The sequence below is a fragment of the Aedes albopictus genome, chromosome 3 (genome assembly GCF_035046485.1).
Source record: "Aedes albopictus strain Foshan chromosome 3, AalbF5, whole genome shotgun sequence".
NCBI lineage: Eukaryota > Metazoa > Arthropoda > Insecta > Diptera > Culicidae > Aedes > Aedes albopictus.
This window is the reverse complement of record NC_085138.1, coordinates 225,969,617-225,990,695: the sequence shown is the minus strand read 5'-3', so window position 1 is coordinate 225,990,695 and position 21,079 is coordinate 225,969,617. Positions and strand designations below refer to the sequence as shown.

The 21,079-nt window shown below is 45.1% G+C and overlaps 1 protein-coding gene across 2 annotated transcripts in view; it reads left to right on the top strand.

Annotated features, from left to right (window-relative positions):
* Positions 1-21,079, top strand: part of LOC109397776 (uncharacterized) — a 344,947-nt gene that overhangs the window by 39,319 nt on the left and 284,549 nt on the right. For both annotated transcript variants that reach the window (XM_062859222.1, XM_062859221.1), the window contains exon 2: positions 14,447-14,802. In XM_062859222.1, the coding sequence (XP_062715206.1) occupies positions 14,572-14,802 (231 nt within the window). In that variant the 5' untranslated portion in view covers positions 14,447-14,571. The remainder of the gene's footprint in view (positions 1-14,446; positions 14,803-21,079) is intronic.

Sequence of the window (21,079 nt, the reverse complement as noted above, 5' to 3'; positions counted from 1 at the left end):
GCTTGTCGGCCAGAAACGTTCTCGGACGGTCAAAATGCTCAGTTGTCGTCCGTCAGTCCGTCAGCTTTCGATGATAGTGGGCGACGACGATGGACGAGAAGGGATGTCGATGATTTAATATGTAGATGCTTGTGACGGTTCGTGATTGACGCTTGACGCAGTCGGCGGCCGACACACAGTTTACATCTTCGAGTTGGGGATTTAGAGCTAGGATCTTCGGCGATTCTCTGCCGCTTGTCAGGTCTGCCAACTCCTACAAAAAGCTTTCTTGTTGGCAGAAGCGAACTACCGCTTTTGTCGCTTCCTCGAGCTCAAGTTTCGTCAGGAATCTTTAGCTTCACGTACTTCGGTTGGCCGTTTGCGAATTGTAGCGGAATCGTAATATCCAGGCAGTGAAGCGCTGGAGGTCACTGAACGATGATCGGAGGCTAAACATATCCATTGGTTGGATGAGTGGAAGTGCTGCAGACATGCTCTTAACCTCGAAATCCACCGGGTTGGATTCGCCTTCGCTGATCGGTGAGGCTGATGACCATTTGCACTCGTTCGGCCTCAGTCAATACAGCCCACTGAATCGAAACGATTTGTATTGCATCTACACGGGAGCCATCCCACGGAAAATAATATCCATCGGATTCTGCAGCCCAGCACGTTTTTCCAGGCGTCGTCCTTCGTGATGTGCTGAATCTCCGAAACCCTATTTGTGACAAACTGCTTCCATCTTGACGGCTATGAAGAGCTGGGCTAGCAGCAACGCAGACGACAACACTCAAACCAAGAGGTAGAGAGACACTTGTTCCCTTTTTTCAGGTTTAGGCGACTCGTGATTTCGCTGTCAGTAACCTCACACACACACACCTCCCCCGTTTCGGAGATTGTTCGCATGTAGAATCAAGCACCGTACGTCTTGCTTGACGCGTCACAGAAGCTCTGTATCTCGATGTTGGAGCGTAACCGCCAGTTCCCACCCAGCGAGGAACAGTTAGTTTTACTAGCCCAGTTAAATTGCGTCTGTACTGCCGCCATTACTCTTGCAGTCCACAAGAGGGTCATCTAAACCGCATCTCTGCTTCCACAGCTCCTGGATGAAAATCTTGGCCTGGATGATGACAGGTCTGACCAGACCTAGCGGAACGAAAAAACTAGGAGTGGGTAATGTCTGAGACATAACCGCAATGTTGACGTAGGATAAAGGCTGGAACGAGATTCCGACTTTTATATTTCCATAATACAATGTTTGTTGATATGATAATACTAATGGTGGACTGATGTGTTGAGTAAAGTTGTTGTGTGATAGCTTTCGCTGAACGCATTCACAACCCAACATACATTTTTGCTGTATAAGAGTAAAACAAATCACTCTTAACCCTGTAATACCCAAATTTTTGATTTTGATCTAAACATCATTTTTCGTCATCTAAAATCGATTTAAACATGTTTTGAAAGATGATTCTTTTCAATTTTCGATTTCATGAATTTCAGTTTTTGATTTTTCTAATTTTTATTTTTGAACATCTCAAACTTTTATATTTTTCCTGGGAGCCAACTTGGGGAACAGATTTTTTCAGATGAAAACATTTTGAGATTTTATGATTATTGTTGAAATATTATTGTTTTAATTTTTTTCAAAGAAAATTTTATTTTCCGTGTAATTTTAAGGAAAATAATTTTAGTGTGTATTCGATTCCCTTAAACTATTAAACAAGGATAGAATGATTTGGTAAAAATTTAAAATATGTTAATTGTAGCGATTCAATACAAAATAAACAAAGACTTCTAAAAGGTGACTAAAACATATATTTTTCAATGATTTTTAAAAAATGTAAATACGCTTTAAAATACACCCAAAACCATTTTGAGATATACAGAACAGTCCTAAATATCAGTCAAAAATATAAAAAAAATATTTTCCACGAAACAAAAATTACAAAAATGCTCAAAATATACCCCGTCAAAAGGCGGGATTGGGTATTAGAGGGTTAAGCTAACTTTAGCTCAAGAAGCTGTTATTCAGCTGGTTCGGTTACTTGGAAAGATGTTGACTAGTTCAAGAGTTATTTCGTATTGAAGAGAAATGGTTAAATTACTGTTCTACGAGAGAATTTTCATCGAGCGGATAAAATTATTAGATAATTGAACGGCGTTAGATAGATCTTTTCAACGAAAGTTTAACGTGAAACTCTTTTGACAATACGTTGTTTTCATCCAGGAAGAACATATAAGTGGCCGACTTCACTATTACTGAACTACCAAGCTTTCAGTCTGTAACTTTTAATTATCCGAATCATAACTCTTGAGGATTCATTTTCGCTAATCCTGGAAAAGACCGTTCAAAAAACGGAAGATTTTGGCAAGACATTGCATGAATTCATCACGCAAAGCGATTTTACCCATACTGAATGCGGCCGTTTGCTGTCGTGGCTGAGATTCCTGGTGCTGCCACCACGATAGCCGAGAGTCATCGCTGAGTTTGTGTGCTGCTGCCTAGCTGGGAGGTGGCATCTCTTCTCTCCTTGACTAATCCATGGAAAATGACGAAAGGTAACTGAAGAAACAGCTTTTATGCCCCTAGATTAGCAGATGAAGATCCTCCCATTCGACGGGCTTCCCAGTTTATTCCGTTTGCATGACCCGCCCACATTGTGTCAGACGCTTCAAACGACTGCAACCGTTCTTTGAGACAATTTCTAATCGAACGGATAAACTAATTGAAGTATTGAATAGTTAAGACCATTTTAGTTCTTTAAATATTAGAATGAAACAATGTTTCAGGTACAATTGTCCGAATAAGATAACGCGTTGCCAAATTTCGGGTAGAAAGATTAGTGACCGATTTTGCTGTTACTGAGCCACCAAGCATTCAACCATTCACTTTTCGAATGCACTACACTTTTACCGATCGTTGAAATATATCCGAAAATTATCCGATTCATAACTTTTAAGGAATAATTTTCTCTGGTCCTGAAAAGGTCCGTTCAAATAACGGTTGGTTTTAGAAAGACAATTGAAAATTATCCGCACTGAATGCGGGAAGCCATCGAAAACTGCCGCCGCCTGCTGCCGTGAATGAGATTCCTGGTTCTATCAGATAGATAGTCGAGAGTCGTCGCTGTGTTGGTGCGCAGCTACCCAGCTGCGGAGGTAACTTCCATTATCCTTGCCGGACCTACCGCTTACATCCGTGGTCAGTGGATGAAATTCCTGGTGATATCACTCGTCGCAGTTGACGTGCCGTTGCGTAGCCGTGTAGGTGATTCACCTCCACCCTCCCTGACTGATCCAACGAAAATGATGAAAGAAATCAGAGGGAACAGCTTTTATGTCCCTAGATTAGCAGATGAAGCTCCCAACTAACATTTTTGCTGAATAAGAGCTTAAGCGAGCTTGCTTCCAAGGACGTTTGCTCCATAAGCTTTTATGCAGCTACTTTTGTTAGTAGGGCTCCTCCCATTCGGCTGGCTTTCCAGTTTATTTCGATTGCATGACCCACCCCGCAAGCTTCGGACGCTTCAAACGATTTTCAACCAAGAAATGAGAGAAATTTTCATTTAACAAATAAAGTAACCAAAATATAAAAAAGATTTAGATCATTTTAATTAGAAAAATGTTAGAGTTAAACAAGGGATCGTCCTTAAATTACGGCACACAAAAATTAGTCATTTTCAACCCCTCCTCATTACTATGTCACACTTTTTGTATGGGTCCTCTGAATTTTTTGTATGGGTCGCCACACATTGCTGACACCCCCCCCCCCCCTTTAACGTAACGTAATTTCTGGGCGCTCCCCCTACTGTTTCACGAAAAATGGTTCTGATAGGACAATGCGTTGCTAAATTCTGGGTGGAACGATTAGTGGAAGGAATTCAATTTTTCATTTTTCGATTAAACCACACTTTTCTCGATTAATGGGATGAAATTATCTGATTTACAACTCTTGAGGAATTATTTTCGGTGGTCCTGAAAAGGACCGTTTGATTTAGGAACGAAAATGCATGAAAACATCATGTCACGCAATGAGTGTTGGTTTTCTCCTTGCTAAATACAGGATGCCACCGAAAACTGGTACGCCGCTTTCTGCCATGGATGAGATTCCTGGTGCTATCCGCACGATAGCCGAGAGTTGCGGCTGGGTTGATGTGCCACTGCTCAGCTGTGAAGGTGACATCTACCCTGCCTAACTGATCCAACGAAAATGACGAAAGAAATCAAAGGGAACAGGTTTTATGCCCCTAGATTTGCAGATGAAGCTCCTCCCATTCGGCTGGCTTTTCAGTTAATTTCGTTTGCATGACCCGCCCCTCATGCTCCAGACGCATCAAACGATTAATCAACCGAGAAATGAGAAAATTTTCATTTAACGAATAAAGTAACCAAAATATTGGAAGATTTAGATTATTTTAATTCGAAAAATGATTAAATTAAACAATGTTTTACGAAAAATGGTCTGGATATGATAAATCGTTGCTAAATTCCTGGTGGAATCATTAGTGGCCGGCATCATTATTGTTGTGGGGCCACCAAGCATACAATTTTTCACTTTTCGGTTGCACCACATTTTTACCGAGCGATGGAATGAAATAATTATCTGATTCACAACTCTTGAGGAATAATTTTCTATGGTCCTGAAAAGAACCGTTTGAATATTGGACGATTTTAGACAGAAAATTGACATGAATTTATCATGCCACGCAATGCGTGTTAGATTTCCCCGTGCTGAATGCTGAACGCCGTCGAAAATTGGCCCGCCGCTTGCTGCCGTGGATGAGATTAGTGAGCGCCTTCACTGTTGCTGAGCCACCCCCAAGAATTCAATCTTTCACTATTTGTTTTCACTACACTTTCTCGTTCGATGGAGGAAATTTATCCAATTAACTCACTAGGAAGCATTTTCGATTGTCCTGCAAAGAACCGTTTGAATTATGGACGGTTTTAGAAAGAAATTGAAATCAATTCATCATGCCACGCAATGCGTGTTGGATTTCTCCGTGCTGTTTGCTGGAAGCCGTCGAAAATTGGCCCGCCGCTTGCTGCCGTGGGTGCGATTCCGGATTTTGCTGCTGCCTCTGCCACCACCGTCGATCAATCCGATGTTCAAACACTTCCTTGGTCTGCCGCGTTAGGCGGTTAGAAGGTGAATGTGCAACAACACCCTTGCCGAAAACCACCGCCACCATGCCGACACGGCCGTCAAAGAAGAATGAGCGAAAACGCAAACGAAGAAAGTGGACAGCTCTCGTTCGATGCGTTCACCTCGAAACGACAAAGACAAATGAGGGAAGATGCGAAGAAGCAGTAGCTTTTATATTCGACGGGGGCATCCAAAATGTGCTCGATCGTGATTGGCTGGAGTAAACATGGGTTCACTTTTCCCAATTTTTCAATAGTTTGTTATTGAAAATCAGCAAATGTTAACATTGGACATAATTGGTGTAAAGATTTCCAATCGAATGGAGCCAAAATTTTGAAAATTCGACGAGAAATGGCTGAGTTATTAACGCTCAAAATCTCCACTTCAAACGTAACGCGGCCGATTTCTGAAAATTTAGAATGACACCCGGTATAGAAAAGAGAGACGTAGTCCTACGTCAAAACGCGAAACATCGGAGACTACAAAGCGCTTCGTAATCATCGCCTCCCAGTTGAACGAAAGATAGGTAAACCAGAGGACATCTGTGGCTGGTTCCCATGCCACACTGAGGCTTCTTATTGCTGCTTTGACGGAATCTAGTGCGACTATGGAACGTGCATCCCGCAAATTCTCCGGAACTACTTTCACGCTGTTGGTGCTCCATTTCCGTAATGTAAAACCCGCTGAATCTGATAGCTCGATGACTTCCTTCACCTTCTGCCGACCTTTGTCAAACGCTACGGGGTGCGACACATTTCCATCTTCTGCGAGGCTCACTTACCTCACCGATCAGATCTGAGTGCCTGAGTGTCCTCTGCTGTACGTAGGAGTCGTCTCCAGTCTACTCGGTCCATGGCTGTGTGTCATTAGTCCCGCACTCTGCGAAGGGTCCGCAGATCGTTCTTCCACTTGATCGACCCACCTAGCTAGCTGCGCACCACGGCTTCGGATGACTCTCGAGAACCATAAGTCGGCATGCTATCCGACATCCTGATGACGTGACCCGCCCACCGAAGCCTCCCAGTTTTTCACGGTGTGGACGATGGTTGGTTCTCTCAGCAGCTGATGCAGTTCGAGGTTCATTCGCCTGCTCCAAATCCCGTCTTTCATCTGCACTGCGCCGTAGATGGTACGCAACACCTTCCGTTCGAAAACTTCAAGGGCGCGTTGGTCCTCTACACGTAGGGTCCATGCTTCGTGCCCATACCGGTCGTAAGTGATTTGTAGATAGTTAACTTCGTGTAACGGCGAACTTCGTTCGATCATAGAGTTCTGCGAAGTCCAAAGTAAGTTCGATTTCCTGCCACAATGCGTCTCTGAGTTCCTCTGCTGGTGTCGTTATCGGCGGTCACCAGTGAGCCCACGTACACGAGTTCTGTTTCCTCCCTGGAGCCCTTTGTCATCATGTACTTTGTCTTCGACATATTAATGGATAATCCGATTCGCCTGGCTTCATTTTCTAGTCGGATGTGCGTTTTCGTCATCGTCTCAAATTTGCGAGATATGATATCAATATTATCAGCAACACCAAGCAGCTGAACGGAATTCGTGAAAATCTTTCCACTCCTGTTTATCCCCGTTCTCCTTACTACAGCTTCTAGGGCGATGTTAAACAGCAAGCACGACAGACCATTTCCTTGCCGTAACCCCCTGCGTGATTCGAAGGGACCCAAGAGTGTCCCTGGTACTCGAACTACGCACAGCACTCGATCCATCGTCGCCTTGATCAGTCGTATCAGTTTATCCGGGAATCCGTATTTGTGCATTATCTGCCATTGCTGTTCTCGATCGATTGAATCATACGCCGATTTGAAATCGATGAACAAGTGATGTGTGGGTACGTTGTATTCCCGGCATTTCTGTATCACCTGCCGGATAGCGAACATCTTGTGGTGCATGATAGACGTCGGCATAAAATTTGAGAGAGTATCTTGTAGGCAGCGCTCATTAGTGTGATCGCGCGGTAGTTCCCGCAATCCAACTTGTCGCCCTTTTTATAGATGGAGCCCACGATACCTTCCATCCATTCCTCCAGTAACACTTCCTCCTCCCAAATCTTGATAATGATCCAGTGTAATGCTTCCACCAGTGCTTCTCCACCGTATTTAGAAGTTCACTCCGGTGACTCTGAGGAGGGTCTGAGTGGGGCCTCCAAAACTTCCGGCTTCAGCGCCAGACGGCCGAAGTCGTCTGCCGGAATTTACGGATCGGGTTGCCCAGCTAGCCTATCAGTCCAACCCCACGGTCAGACCGACCTTCCTGATGAAGTCCCAACCAACCTGATGGACGAATCAACGTTAATCCCAAAAATTCAAACGGTATGTGATTTCAAAATTCGAAAAAGTATAAAATTCTATTTTATAGTAGTAAAATTTAAAAAGAAAATCATGTAAGTTTTATTCAGAAAACTGGTTTTACTTTAGCATGCTATGCGGTCGCGAATTTTCAAAACAAAATTTATTAATTCTCTCAGATGCATTCCATTCTAACGTGTTCCTAACTGACTGCGATCGATCGTTTATAAGGGTTGTTTTCTCTACCTACTCGTGACGTCACTTTCTGTTCTACTTCAAGCGCTTATAGGTTTCTCTGTGTGAGTCGTAGTTTTCTCTCCCTAACCAAAAATTCCTCTCTCCTCCCCCGGAGAGGTTTTTTTACGGTGTGTGGGTTTCGGTAATATTCGGTTCACAATCGGGTACTTACAGATATTTCTCCGTCGCTTCTCCCCCACCCTACCGTGCCTCGGCCGCTGAGGTATCGTACGGTCCTCACGCTGACACGGTTTCGTTGTGGTCGTAGCGACGCCGTCTTTCACGTATGAGGGGGTCGAGGGGGTGGTGTTAGCCGTCCGTGGAGGCTCGAGGACTAGCTTGTAGAGACCCTGCACGTACTGGTTGAGGCCGTTGTGGTGACAAAAAAAACTCCGGCGACCACGAATCGGGGTTTGTTCCCCAATTGAGATGTGCTACGAGTACGAGGATGAAGATCGCCGTACTAGGAAGCCCGTGAGTCTAGGGATCAATCGCGCTGGCGTGGCTATCTTTCCCTTGCAGACCTTCCTCGCTGGACGTAGGAAAAACCACCTTCTTTGAGGCCGGTGGGCTTGCGAGGCCGAGCTTTTGTTCGTTGGCCGACGCTCTCCAGGCGACCTATGATGGCAAGAAGCCACAAAGCGATAGGACGCACCCGGGCCGACTGATCCAGCTTCCGTTCACACAATTCTCCTTTCAGCTCTCGGTGGGTCCGCAGGTACCCCAAATTGGCCGTAGCCGTCCCACGGCACGTGTAAGCTGTATCACAGGATCTCTCATTAGAACCCACATTTACACACATAATTTGTACCCAATTACCTTCCGATTGTTTCTTCTTCTTCACAATCCTGACGACTCAATCTTCCACTCACTAAAATATCTTCCCTTTTCTGTTAAATTAGATGGTTTTACAATTTCGGAAAATCTTGACATTCTTTATATGAACTACTCACAATGATCGGTATTCGCTTTTCTCACGACTCACGTTACTCGCGATCAATTTAGGAAAGCTAAAACTTTAATTTCTCTGAAAAGAATCAATAAATTGATGAGAACACTGGTTTAATTGTTTAACACTTTTCATACTATAAAACTTGAATTTTCTTCGCACGCGGTTTTACGTCACTGAATAATACTTTAAAGACTTTCTGACTCGGCGGTCTAGCAAGGAAAGACCGAGCCCCGTTCATGGTCCCTTTAAGAGACCTCGTAGTTATTCCTTTTATGTTCTTATTAATTTCTGTTTCCGTAATCTTGATTAAATTTTCAATAAAATAATTTTCTTGCTGGGTGATCGAGTAACTAGCTTCCCCACGCATTTTCCTTTACGCATTCCCGAAACCGACAGCATAGTTGATTCGAGCACTTTATATTCACGCTACCAACTTATCGTTTTTCTCTTCGAAACGGACGTTGTTCGTTTCATCATTCCCTACACTTCCCAAAAAAAAATATCGATCATATTTTTTTTTTAATCTAACTTACACTTTTTTGCCTTATCTAATGTCTCACTGTATCATGCAAATATGGAAATGGATCAAATTCTTCAATAATACTGTACATCCCGAGAGAGCGATTTATAGACCCGAACCGATTCGACATCAGCACCGAACTGATCATATACGCTTTACAAGCAATCTGCATAACGACCCCAACAATCAAATTGGGAATTAACCTCACCCGAGGTGAGAACACATACCATCATATTTCTTTATCGAAAAATGAACATTCCATCCATATTCGATTAGAAAAAAATGATGAACTACTACACCCTACAACCCATCTTATCAGATGGATAAATACTAAATCAATGCCTTTCTCTCTCGTCTCTCGGGCTACTCAAATCTTTGAAACCAGGCTATAACCGTGTTGAAGTACTGTTGTCTATATCTTTAGTTTTGAAACTGGTGTCTCTAGCAGAGGTAGTCTGAGGTCTATTGTCAACATTATGTGTTAGCTATTCTATTGATACGAACTTAGACGAAAATGCATTTTAGGTTATGCTATGGTGTAACTACATGGCAAAAATGTGAGTGTACCAATTCCTCTTATATTCTAATTATTTCATTTAGTCATTATTCAAATTCCATTAGTCTTCATAGTTCTGAATTCAAAATTTTAAATTTTACCTGTTCCACCACCATTTTATTCTCGGCTGTGTGTTCGAGTGAAACACAGGGAAACTGAAACACTCTTCTATTATTGTTCAAACCTTTGGTATCTTTTTCCCAAAAGATGCAAAAGTTCAATGACCTTATTCATAGCTTCCCTAGATTCTAAATCTCTTATTCCTATTTTACCGTGCACCCAATTAGATGAATTGTTGGATGAATATTGCTAGTTTAAAATTTCTTTTTGCCTACTATCCTGTTCTTGAGCAATTTTTTATGCGTTTTTTTTGTTTTTCTTTCGCTTGCACATCCTTAAGTTTATTTGCTTATTGACTTAATTTGCTTCTCTTCCATTGTTTTTTTTTCCTGTTAGCTTAGCAAACGTTTTCTTATCCGATTCTCGTATTTTCATGTTTACCATTTGTTGTTGAGGAAACTTAGTTTTTATACATAGCTGTTGTTCGAGCACTATTAAAGCTTCTTGAGTTGGGAAACATGGTAAAGACCTAAAGATTTCCCATTCATGTCTTGTAATATATAACATACATCGCCTACTTTCTTTTTGATAATTGCTTCTGAGAATTTAGGAGCTAATTTGGCGTTGAAGGCTTTTAGTTTGTCTGAGAGGAAGTGATTCTTTCTTAGGACCTTTTGACCAACTTGAAATTCTAATAGTTTTCCCGAGCGTAGATTATAATATTTAGAGTACTTGTCGTAAGCCGTTTTCAAATTTTTCCGAACCTCCTCGTGAATTTTATGCATTCTATCTGAATGCTCCTTCTCCATGAGAGTTTGATCACCGTTTGTATCGCGCAGGTTCTGATATTCTTCTCCGGCACTGATTTAATTTCTTCCAAAATTAACAAAATATGGAGAGAAACCACTGGAAGAATGCGTAGCATTATTCATTGCATTGGCAATTTTGTAAATATTTTCATCCCACGAGTCTTGTTCTTTCTTAATCAATGCCCTGATTGCTGAAGTAATTACCCTATTCGTTCTTTCAGCATTGTTAACTTGGGGAAAATAAACCGGAGTTAGCCACTGATTCACACCGTACTTTTCCAAAAGATTCTTAAACTCCTTAGAGACAAATTGCGTGCCATTGTCTGATAAAACGACTTCGGGAACCCCAAAAAGAAGAAAGACCATATTCTCCATAAAAAATGTCAACTGCTTTGATTTGGCCTCTTTTAATGGTTGAATAATCACGAATTTTGTGAAAATGTCTGTGATCACTAAGAGGCATGTGTGACCCGTTTTTTTAGCCCGTGGGAAAGGACCAACAAAGTCAACCGCAATAATTTGCCATGGTTGAGTGGTCAATTTTTGTTTGCCCATTGGGGGCGTATGGTTTATATTGTCCGACTTAGATGTTTTGCAACGTACACAGCCATTACAAAACTGTTTGATTTCCGAGTACATTAGAGGCCAAACAAATTTCTCTTTTATTTTCTCAAGTGTTTTTTCGAAGCCAAGGTGTGCTTCTTCGTGAGTATTCTTTATGATATTGATCCTTTCTTCTTTTGTCGGAACAATCTTCCAATCAAATCGTCTATCGGTTATTTTTTCCTCATTTTTAACGTATTTAAAAATTTTGTTATCTACTATTTTGAAATCTTTGTAATCATTTGGTTTTTCTGTGATTTTGTTCATAAGTGTCTTATGTTCCCAGTCCTCCCATTTCTTCGAAATCGCACAAAGGGATCTAGAGAGACAGTCTGCGGTTATATTTTCGCGCCCTTTCCTATATTCAATTGTAAAATCAAACTGTTGAAGCTTGAGTGCCCACCTGCAAAGTTTAGCCGAACCTTTGTCTGCACTTACTTTAGACAACCATACAAGACTGCGCGCATCGGTTATTAATTTAAATTGTGCACCTTCGACATAATGTAGGAAGGCTTCAATTGCCCATAGGACCGCTAGGCATTCCTTTTCAACCGCAGCGTACTTCCTCCTTGTTGAGTTTAGTTTTTTGCTGAAGTAAGCTATTACCCGCTTTTCCCCCTTTTGGACTTGTGTCAGTACAGCACCTACAGCCAGATCAGATGCGTCCGATTCAATGGTAAAACTTTCATTGAAATCCGGGTTAGCAAGTATTGGTGGACTTATCAATGATTCTTTCAATAGGTCCAAAGCTTTATCTGCCTCTGGGGTCCATGAGAACTTTTTCTTATCCTTTTTGAGAAGGTCAGAAATCGGAGCTGTTATGTCGCTAAAGTTTTTAATAAACTTTTGATAGAAATTAGCTAGGCCTAACAACCGCCGAACATCTTTCACAGTTTTCGGTGTCTGATAATCTAATATCGGTCTAATTTTATCCATATCTACTGAAATGCCTTGTTCTGACACCACAAACCCTAAATATCTCACATTTTTACGACAAAACTTCGACTTACTCAGGCTAATAGTTAAATCTGCTAATTTCAACCGTTTTGCAACTTCTCGAATAAGTTCAAAGTGATGTTCCAGAGTTTTTGTCGCAATGATAATATCATCGAGATAAACCCACACATATGGTTGTAGATCAGAGCCCAGGACAATGTCCATGAGTTTAGACATTGTAAACGGAGCTCCTTTAAGCCCGAAAGGCATAACTGTGAATCTGAAAAGGCCCTTACGTGTTCTAAAAGCCGTAAAATTACGAGAGTCCTCCGATAGTGGTATTTGCCAATAGGCCTCTTTTAAATCTATAACACTAAAGTATTTTGCTCGCTCCATTCCATGCAAAATCTCGTGTAAGTTTGGCATGGGATAGGCGTCATTTTTCGTAGCAGAGTTGAGGCAGGTTGACCGGCAAACATCCTCCTCAATCTCTTGGAGGTTAGGGGCCGGAAGTCTTTGGCCCTGCGCACGTACTCCTAGATCTGTTACCACGCCACCTTCGGTGCTTGCAACGGCGCCATTGAGGTGCTCATCATAATGCTGCCGCCACCTCTCGGCCACCTCACGCTCGCTCTTGAGAAGATTACCGTGATTGTCTCGGCACATGTCGGCTTGTGGCACAAAGCCTCTGCACGAGCGGTTTAGCTTCTTGTAGAACTTGCGTGTGTTTTTAGCGCGGAACAGCTCTTCCATGGCTTTGCGATCTCACTTTTGCTGGCGCTTCTTCCTCCGGAAGACTGAGTTTTGCCTGTTCCACGTCCGTCTATAACGTGCCTCGTTCGCCTTCGTACGGCGTTGCAGCATTCTCGCCCATGCTGCATTCTTCTCGTTTTTCAACTGTTCATAATCGCCGTCGTACCAATCCTTTCTGTGATTCGGAGTCGCGAAGCCTAGTGCTGCAGCCGAGGTACTACCTATGGCGGATCGGATGTCCTTCCAGCCGTCTTCAAGTGTAGCTGCGCAAAGCTGCTCTTCCGCTGGTAGGGCCACTGCTTACTGCTGTGCGTAGTCTTGAACCACTTATACGTTACGCAGCTGCTGGATTTTGAGGCGCTGTAGGCATTTTGTAGATACCTGGAGTAGACGAGGTGCCGTAGGTCACAGAAGTCAACTCATACATTCGAAAAGTTTCAGATGGACCTGCACTTGGTTGCACTTGATGCTCTGCTACGGGTAATCTTGGGACTATACTCTGATCATCAAATGGTACAGACACGCTGTCGGAGGTTAGGTACGGCCACGTGGTCGATACGTATTACCGGACAAAGTCCGATGAGGTTTGAAATTAGACTACTTGTCGCTCGGGCTAGATAAAAAAAGGTGCGCACTTGGGTACGGGAATCTATAGCGCTGTTCTATGTACCAGCCCAGGGCTCGCACAATTAGTATTTTACCGAGGAAACCGCGAAAATATCAATCATCACAACCATCGCCTTATTTACTGTTCCGTAGTTCAGAAGTAATTCCCCTCTGCGAGCCCGATCGTCTTGTCTACTGCCACCACAGTCACTTATCTCCACTGATGTGGATGTAGCGTTTTGCCGTTTCCGCTAGTCAACTCTACCGTGGTCACTCGGCCACGCATTCGCCGGGCTGCATTTGAAGCGTTAGCTCCCAGCTGCCAGCACAATTTAAATGCCTCGTTATCTATCTATAACAATAATTTCGCCTACACCGTGCTACACTATATACAAACCAAAATGTTCCCGTTCGGTAACAATATGTACTCTTCCGTCTAAATGCCGGTTGTCTACTTTCCATTGAAATTGCTTTTAACTTCTGGCTCGCAGTGCCGAACATCAACCCCTAGCTTTCCGGTGGACCATGGTATACAGTTGAGCTCAGAGTGCTTCACTGTCACTTGGACGTTGATCAGTCGTTTCTAACCTGGTGAACAGACGCTCAGGCTTGCAGAAGCAACTCCCTCTCCTGCCCTGTCAGCCAACGGCCAAATTATCCGTCAGGGTGGGTTATCCGATCTTGTCTAAAGTAGCTGGCGGTCCAGTGAGTGTCACGAGGAGGTAGGGATAGGAGTTGTTGGGAAAAGTCTAACGATCTCAATAGGGTCTGTTTAATGCATTACATTCCTGTATCCTAATGCTTATGAAAAATAATTGAACAAGCATCTAATGACAAAGATTTCTACAAATTCTCATATTTTTTTCCACTACGTGTACATACCAAAAATATTTACTGTTCTGTGCTTTGCACAGGTACGGCACCATTGCATAGGAAACAAATTACACATCAATCCTAAATTCGCTTTTTCCTATTTCTCTTCCACCGTGCAGATTACAAACATACAGCAGACACCTACATCTCCAGAAAGGCAGATACCTACATCTGTAAAATTGGCTCGGCCTTCGCCTTCAAAGGACTGCCCCATCACCACCGCCAAAACCAAACAGCGAGAACAATGTCGACCCGACGTGCCGGACCACCCCAGGGGCCACCGATGCCGGCCCAGCTTCCGATTCCGTACGAGAACGAGAAGAAGCAGCGCAGCAAATGCATGTCCTTTGTGTGCTTCATGTGGAAGCTGTTTACATGCATTTTCTCCCACGTGACTCTAGTGGCGATGGTGGTTGCCTATTGCTTTCTGGGCGCCTTCACGTTCGAACACTTGGAAGCCGAAAATGAGCGGAACGTAAGTGAGTTTGCTCTTGCCCGACGACGACAAACGACGTCGGCAAGATTAATGATGGGAGAATGCCGTGCGTGGTTTGGGATCTGCTTCTCATTGCACGAATAATTAGAAGGACCAGTAGAATAGCAGTTGACCTTTGAATGTGAAAATTGAACAATGATGTAATCCTGCCTCGGGTAGTGAGTGGAGGTATTATAGTCGCAGAGGTAAACACGCGGGTATTCAGCAAGACTATGCTAAGGGTGATACTGCTGAACTGAGGAGCAGGCTTTGTTCCAGTAAGAACGTATGTGAAGAAGAGGAGAAGAGGACAATCATAAATATTTCTAGTAAATCCTATAGCCTCTCAAACATTTCAGCAATGTACGCATTCAATATTATACTTACTCAGTATTTTTTTTAAATTGTTGAATAAAAACTTCTGTTTTTTAGCTTTCCTTTCCTCGACATGAAACATTCAGGAAAACTTTTCTCCCTTGGCGGTTAGTGCACAAATTTTCTTCCGTAATTTTTATGCTACTTTAAATGTAACTTTCAATTAATTGGAGCACAAATGCTCGTAATGAAGCGATTTCCCGCGTCCCGCGTGCTTACAATGAACTTTCTTGGCTTTTTATTGGCATTCGACGATTTTCATTTTCCGCTTTGTGGGTTGTAGTATGTAGGTACCTAGTGGGGCGGCAGCTAAAACTTCGAGAAGTGAGGCATTTCCATTTTGTGCCAACCAAGCGGAAGCCAAACAATGAAGTTTGTAACAGTGCTTTGGGGATTGCTTGATTAGGTTCTTCCTGGTTCCTTTTGAGGTTAATTTAATTGTGCTCTCCGAATGCTGGTCAAATTGAGTGACTGAGAAATCGAAATTTCAACGACTTTGTATCATTATTCCGGCTTCATTGAGAGCAACTTGTATAGTTGGCGAAATGAAAACATATCAAGCGATTGATTTTTGTTCGATATTGAGTCATCACAAAAGTAGAATGGATAACTTTTTCACGAGCGCACCTTCCACCGTTCGTTGGTTTTACGCCGCGCCGTAGTTGCTCTTCACCTGTTGGAAAAACATTTTTTCGACTTTGGTCAACAGTTTCGTCATCTCGGTGGCGATGGTGGCAGTGGTAAAATTGTCGATGCGATGCGAAGCAAATCAATTGAAGAAAAAGAAGTAGGGGGCATTGGTATACAATGATACCGCTGCGCTCTGGGTTGCAATCAGTGCTGAAAATGTCATTTCGACAGGTCCGAACAGCAATCCCCTACTTTCCGGAGAACCAAAGTGCATTGGCTCATGTTCCTAGCCACGCTGGAAACCAATAATTAGATCTTTTGAACAAATTTGTAATGGTAAACAAATCTGGGGGACCACAATTGGTTTCGACCAAAAAAAAAAGTGAAAGCCACGATTACTTTTTCCTCGCCCCACTAAACACATTCCCATGATCGCCAACTCTTCGTCTCTCCGGAACCACCAAGAAGGTATTGCTTCAGAGAAGGGCTAGTGCGCATCGCACCCTCAAGGCTAGCAGCGTATCCGGCAGCAAAGAAAATCGATGACTCGCTTTGGGGAGTTCCACAACACAAAAACTTTTTGTTTAAACGCTTCCAGCACAAACAAATCAGCAAAATAAAAAGCTGAATTTCAGCACACCGTTACTGATCAACTGTCAAAATTGCTGCATGGTTCAGCAAGTTTAAAAATAATTGCTAATACTCAGTAAATTCGTATTGCTGAATGCAATCAGCACAAAAAAAAGCAAACTTTGCTGAATACCAGAAAACAAAATTTGCAGGAAGGTAGCATGCTGGTGCTTAGCCAGTTTCCCGAGTGGCCCTCACCACTTCCTTTGTCCTTGGAAGGCCGTCAGGGTCGACACCACGTCAGCTTCCAACTGCACAACAAGTATCAAGAACTGATACACAGCGATTTGACCTCTCCGCAAGTAAGGCCCTATCAGCTAGCATACAGAAAGACGTTCCGACATGGGGCCTCCACCTGCCCCGACTTTGCCGAGGATCCCTCTCCAACCGCGTAGACCGACTGCGACTCCACGACAGCAACGCTACCAGAATGTTCTCCCCATGGCCAATTAACAGCTGTAAGGGTCGATTTCGACCGCAGGGCACCGGTATGATCTACGTAGCCGAACATTTAGACCACCTCTTGTTTAGCGTCTGAACTAGCCATTCACCGAGTCCACGCGCCCCCTCTTCTGTATCTCCAAGACGATGCGGGTTCTAGTCGTTGAAACGGCGTTCCAGCCAAACACACCCCAAACACACCCCAAACACATCCTCTGGACAAGATTGTCAGGAGTTGTGTCCTCCCTTCCCGCATGTGGCAAGCATGCGGTCACGCATTGTGCTTAAACGCGGCCACACGAACTAAACGTGCTCCACCGTTTCCTCCAAAACAGCATAAAACGGATATTCGGGATAAACCACATGACCCGAACGATTTAGACACTGTCGGAAGCAACCATGATCTTAGTAAGGTGGAATGTTACTTCCCTATGGCGCCTGTAAACCCAACCCAACGATCAGAGGAAGAGCGAAACGAACGGCGGGTGGTGTTCGCCGCTGCAAAAGCCGCGCTCAAGACCGAGATAAGAGCAAGCAAAAAGGCCTGCTTTGAGGGTCTCTGTCAGAGTGCCAATACGAACCCGTGGGGTGACGCCTACAGGATCGTTATGGCCAAGACGAGAGGTGTGATGGCTCCTACAGAGCAATCTCCAGAGATGTTGGAGGGGATCATTGGAGGACTTTTTCCGCGTCATGATCCTAGTCCTTGGCCTCCTTTCGTAGGACAGCCGGGGACTGGGGCTGGCGATGAGGAAAGGGTCACCGATGTGGAACTTGCGGGGATAGCTAAGTCCCTTAGCGTAGGTAAGGCCCCAGGTCCGGACGGAGTTCCGAACCTGGTCTTAAAAGTAGCTATTGCAGAAGCTCCCGAGATGTTCAGGTCTGCTATGCAGAAATGCCTGGACGAGGGAGTTTTCCCAGAAGCTTGGAAGAGGCAGAGCCTGGTACTATTGCCAAAGGCGGGGAAACCACCCGGAGACCCGTCGGCATATAGACCAATATGCTTGGTTGACACGGCGGGGAAGGTGCTCGAAAAGATCATCCTCAATAGAATGTTCAGGTTCACCGAGGGCGAAAATGGTCTTTCGAGCAACCAGTATGGCCTCCGGAAGGGGAGGTCCACCGTAGACGCTATCTTGTCGGTTACAAAAACCGCCGAGAAAGCACTCGAGCCTAAGAGGAGGGGAATTCGCTTCTGCGGGGTAGCGACTCTGGATGTAAGGAATGCATTTAATAGCGCCAGTTGGGCTGCTATTGCCGATGCGCTCTTGCGTCTGGGGATACCGGAGTACTTGTACAAGATTCTCGGAAGCTACTTCCAGAATCGCGTCCTAGTTTACGACACGGAGGTGGGTCGGAAGTGCTTTCACATAACCTCAGGAGTCCCGCAAGGTTCCATCCTGGGTCCGGTGTTATGGAATGTCATGTACGACGAGGTGTTGAGGTTAGAGCACCCAGTGGGAGTGGTGATTGTCGGATTTTCCGACGATATTACGCTCGAAGTCTACGGTGAAACGATCGAGGAGGTGAAGTTGACTACCGACCACTCGATCAAGGTTGTGGAGGCGTGGATGCGGTCCAGAAAACTGGAGCTGGCTCACCACAAGACAGAGGTGACGGTTGTTAACAGCATGCAGTCGGCGCAGTAGACGGAGATCAGTGTAGGAGAGTGCACTATCCTGTCGAAGCGCTCTGTCAAGCACTTGGGCGTGATGATCGACGATAAGCTTACCTTCGGTAGCCACGTCGATTATGCCTGTAAAAGAGCCTCCACAGCTATTGCGGCACTGTCCCGGATGATGTCCAATAGCTCAGCGGTGTACGCCAGTAAGCGCAAGCTTCTGGCTAGTGTTGCTACGTCCATACTTAGGTATGGCGGCCCGGCGTGGGGTACCGCGCTAAGTACTGAATGCTACCGACGGAAGCTGGAAAGTACTTACAGGCTTATGTGTCTGAGGGTTGCAAGCGCGTACCGTACCGTGTCACACGACGCTCTCTGTGTCATTACTGGAATGGTGCCTATCAGCATTCTTATCAGTGAGGACATGGAGTGCTTCGACATGCGCGGCACAAGAGGCATACGCAAGACTGCCAGGATGGCCTCTATGGTCAAATGGCAGCGCGCGTGGGACAGTTCCACCAAAGGAAGGTGGACCCATAGGTTGATACCGAGGGTAGATAGTTGGATTAATAGGCGCCATGGGGAAGTTACATTCCACCTGACACAGGTCCTTACAGGTCATGGTTGCTTCCGACAGTATCTACACCGTTTCGGGCATGCGGATTCTCCCGAATGCCCAGTGTGCAATGGTTTAGAGGAAACGGCGGAACACGTTTTGTTCGTGTGCCCGCGTTTTCGCACAATGCGTGACCGCATGCTTGCCACATGCGGGGAGGACACAACTCCGGACAACTTGGTCCAGAGAATGTGTAGGGATGAGATTAGCTGGAATGCCGTTTCAACGGCTATCACCCATATCGTCTGGGAGCTACAGAGGAGGTGGCGCGTGGACTCGGAGAATGGCTAGTCCAGATGCAATACAAGAGGTGGTCCAGGGGTTCGAAGTCGGCTTCGTAGGTCATACCGGTGCCCTGCGGTCGAGATCGACCCTTACAGCGATTAAGTGGCCGCGGAGAGGAAGTCCCGGTAGCGGTGCTATCGTGGCGTCGGTCTACTGGGTTGGATCCGAGCCCGCGGTTGGAAAGGGGTCTCCGGCAAGGGTCGGGGTAGGTGAGATCCTGCTGTCTGCAACCTACGGGTGCATCTGATAGGGCCTGAAGGGTAGTGATACCCTTCCTTACGGGCAGGTCAGATCGGGTTGCACGTGGGCGTCAGTTCTTGATGTTCGCTCAGCAGTAGGGCGCGGGCGGGGTTGACCCTGCCCGCCTTCCGAGGACAAAGGGAGTGGCGAGGACCACTCGGGAAACTGGCTAAGCGCCAGCATGCTATCGTGATGGACTCTCCAGAGCGAGTCATCGATGTTCGTTGCTGCTAGGCTACGACAGCTAACCTTGAGGGTGCGATATGCACTAGCCCCTCTCTGAAGCAATATCTTCTTGGTGGTTCCGGAGAGACGTAGGGTTTGGCGACCATAGGAATGTGTTTCAGTGGGTCGAGGAGAGAGTAGTCCTGGCTTCTACCGGCATTGTAGAAGACGGCCTAAACCCCACACTACCCTAACCTTCCTGTTAGGGTGTCTGATGAGCAGATTTATCCCCCTATGGTTAAGAAGGAAAAAAAACCCAACTATCTACTCTGGGGCGTCGGGATCAACCAGTGGGTTCACCTTCCTTTGGTGGAACTGTAGCACGCACGCTGCCATTTGACCATTGTGACCAATCTTGCAGTCCTGCGTATGCCTCTTGTGCCGCGCATTACTAAGCACTCCTCTATGTCTTCCCTGATAAGAAGATCGCTAGGCACCATACCAGTGATGACGCAGAGTGCATCGTGTGACACGGTACTGGCATACACCGCAGAGATATTGGACACCATCTGGGACAGTGCCATTATAGCTGTGAAGGCTCTTTTGCAGACGTAATCGAGTTTCGGTTGTTCACAACCACCACCTCAGCTTTGTGGTGAGCCAACTCCAATTTATCGAATCTCATCCACGTGTCCACAATCTTGATCAAGTGGCCAGTAGTCAACTCCACTTCGAACGATTCACCGTAGACTTCCAGCGTAAAGCGGCGATCTCCAACTCCAACGCGAACTCTAACCTCAACCCCTCTTCGTACATGACATTTCATAACCCCGGACCCAGGATGGAACCTTGCGGGAATCCTGAGATAATGTGAAAGTACTTCCAACCCACCGCTGTGTCCTAAACTAGTACTCGATTCTGAAAAGTAACTTCCGAGAATCTTGTACAGGTACCCAGGTATCCCCGATATCAGCCGATATCCCCAGGTATCAGCCGACCATTTGGCGCTATTGAACGCGTTCCATACATCCAGCGTCACTACTGCACAGTAGCGAATCCCCCCTTTCTTAAGCTTGTGCACTATCTTGGCGGTTTTTGTAATGACAGGATAGCGTCTACGGTCGACCTCCCCTTCCGGAAGCTGAACTGGCTACTCGAGAGACCATTTTTTACACCCTCGATGTACCTCAACACTCTATTGAGGATGATCTTTTCGAGCACATTCCCTGCGTTATCGATCAAGCATATTGGTCTATATGCCGACGGGTCTCTGG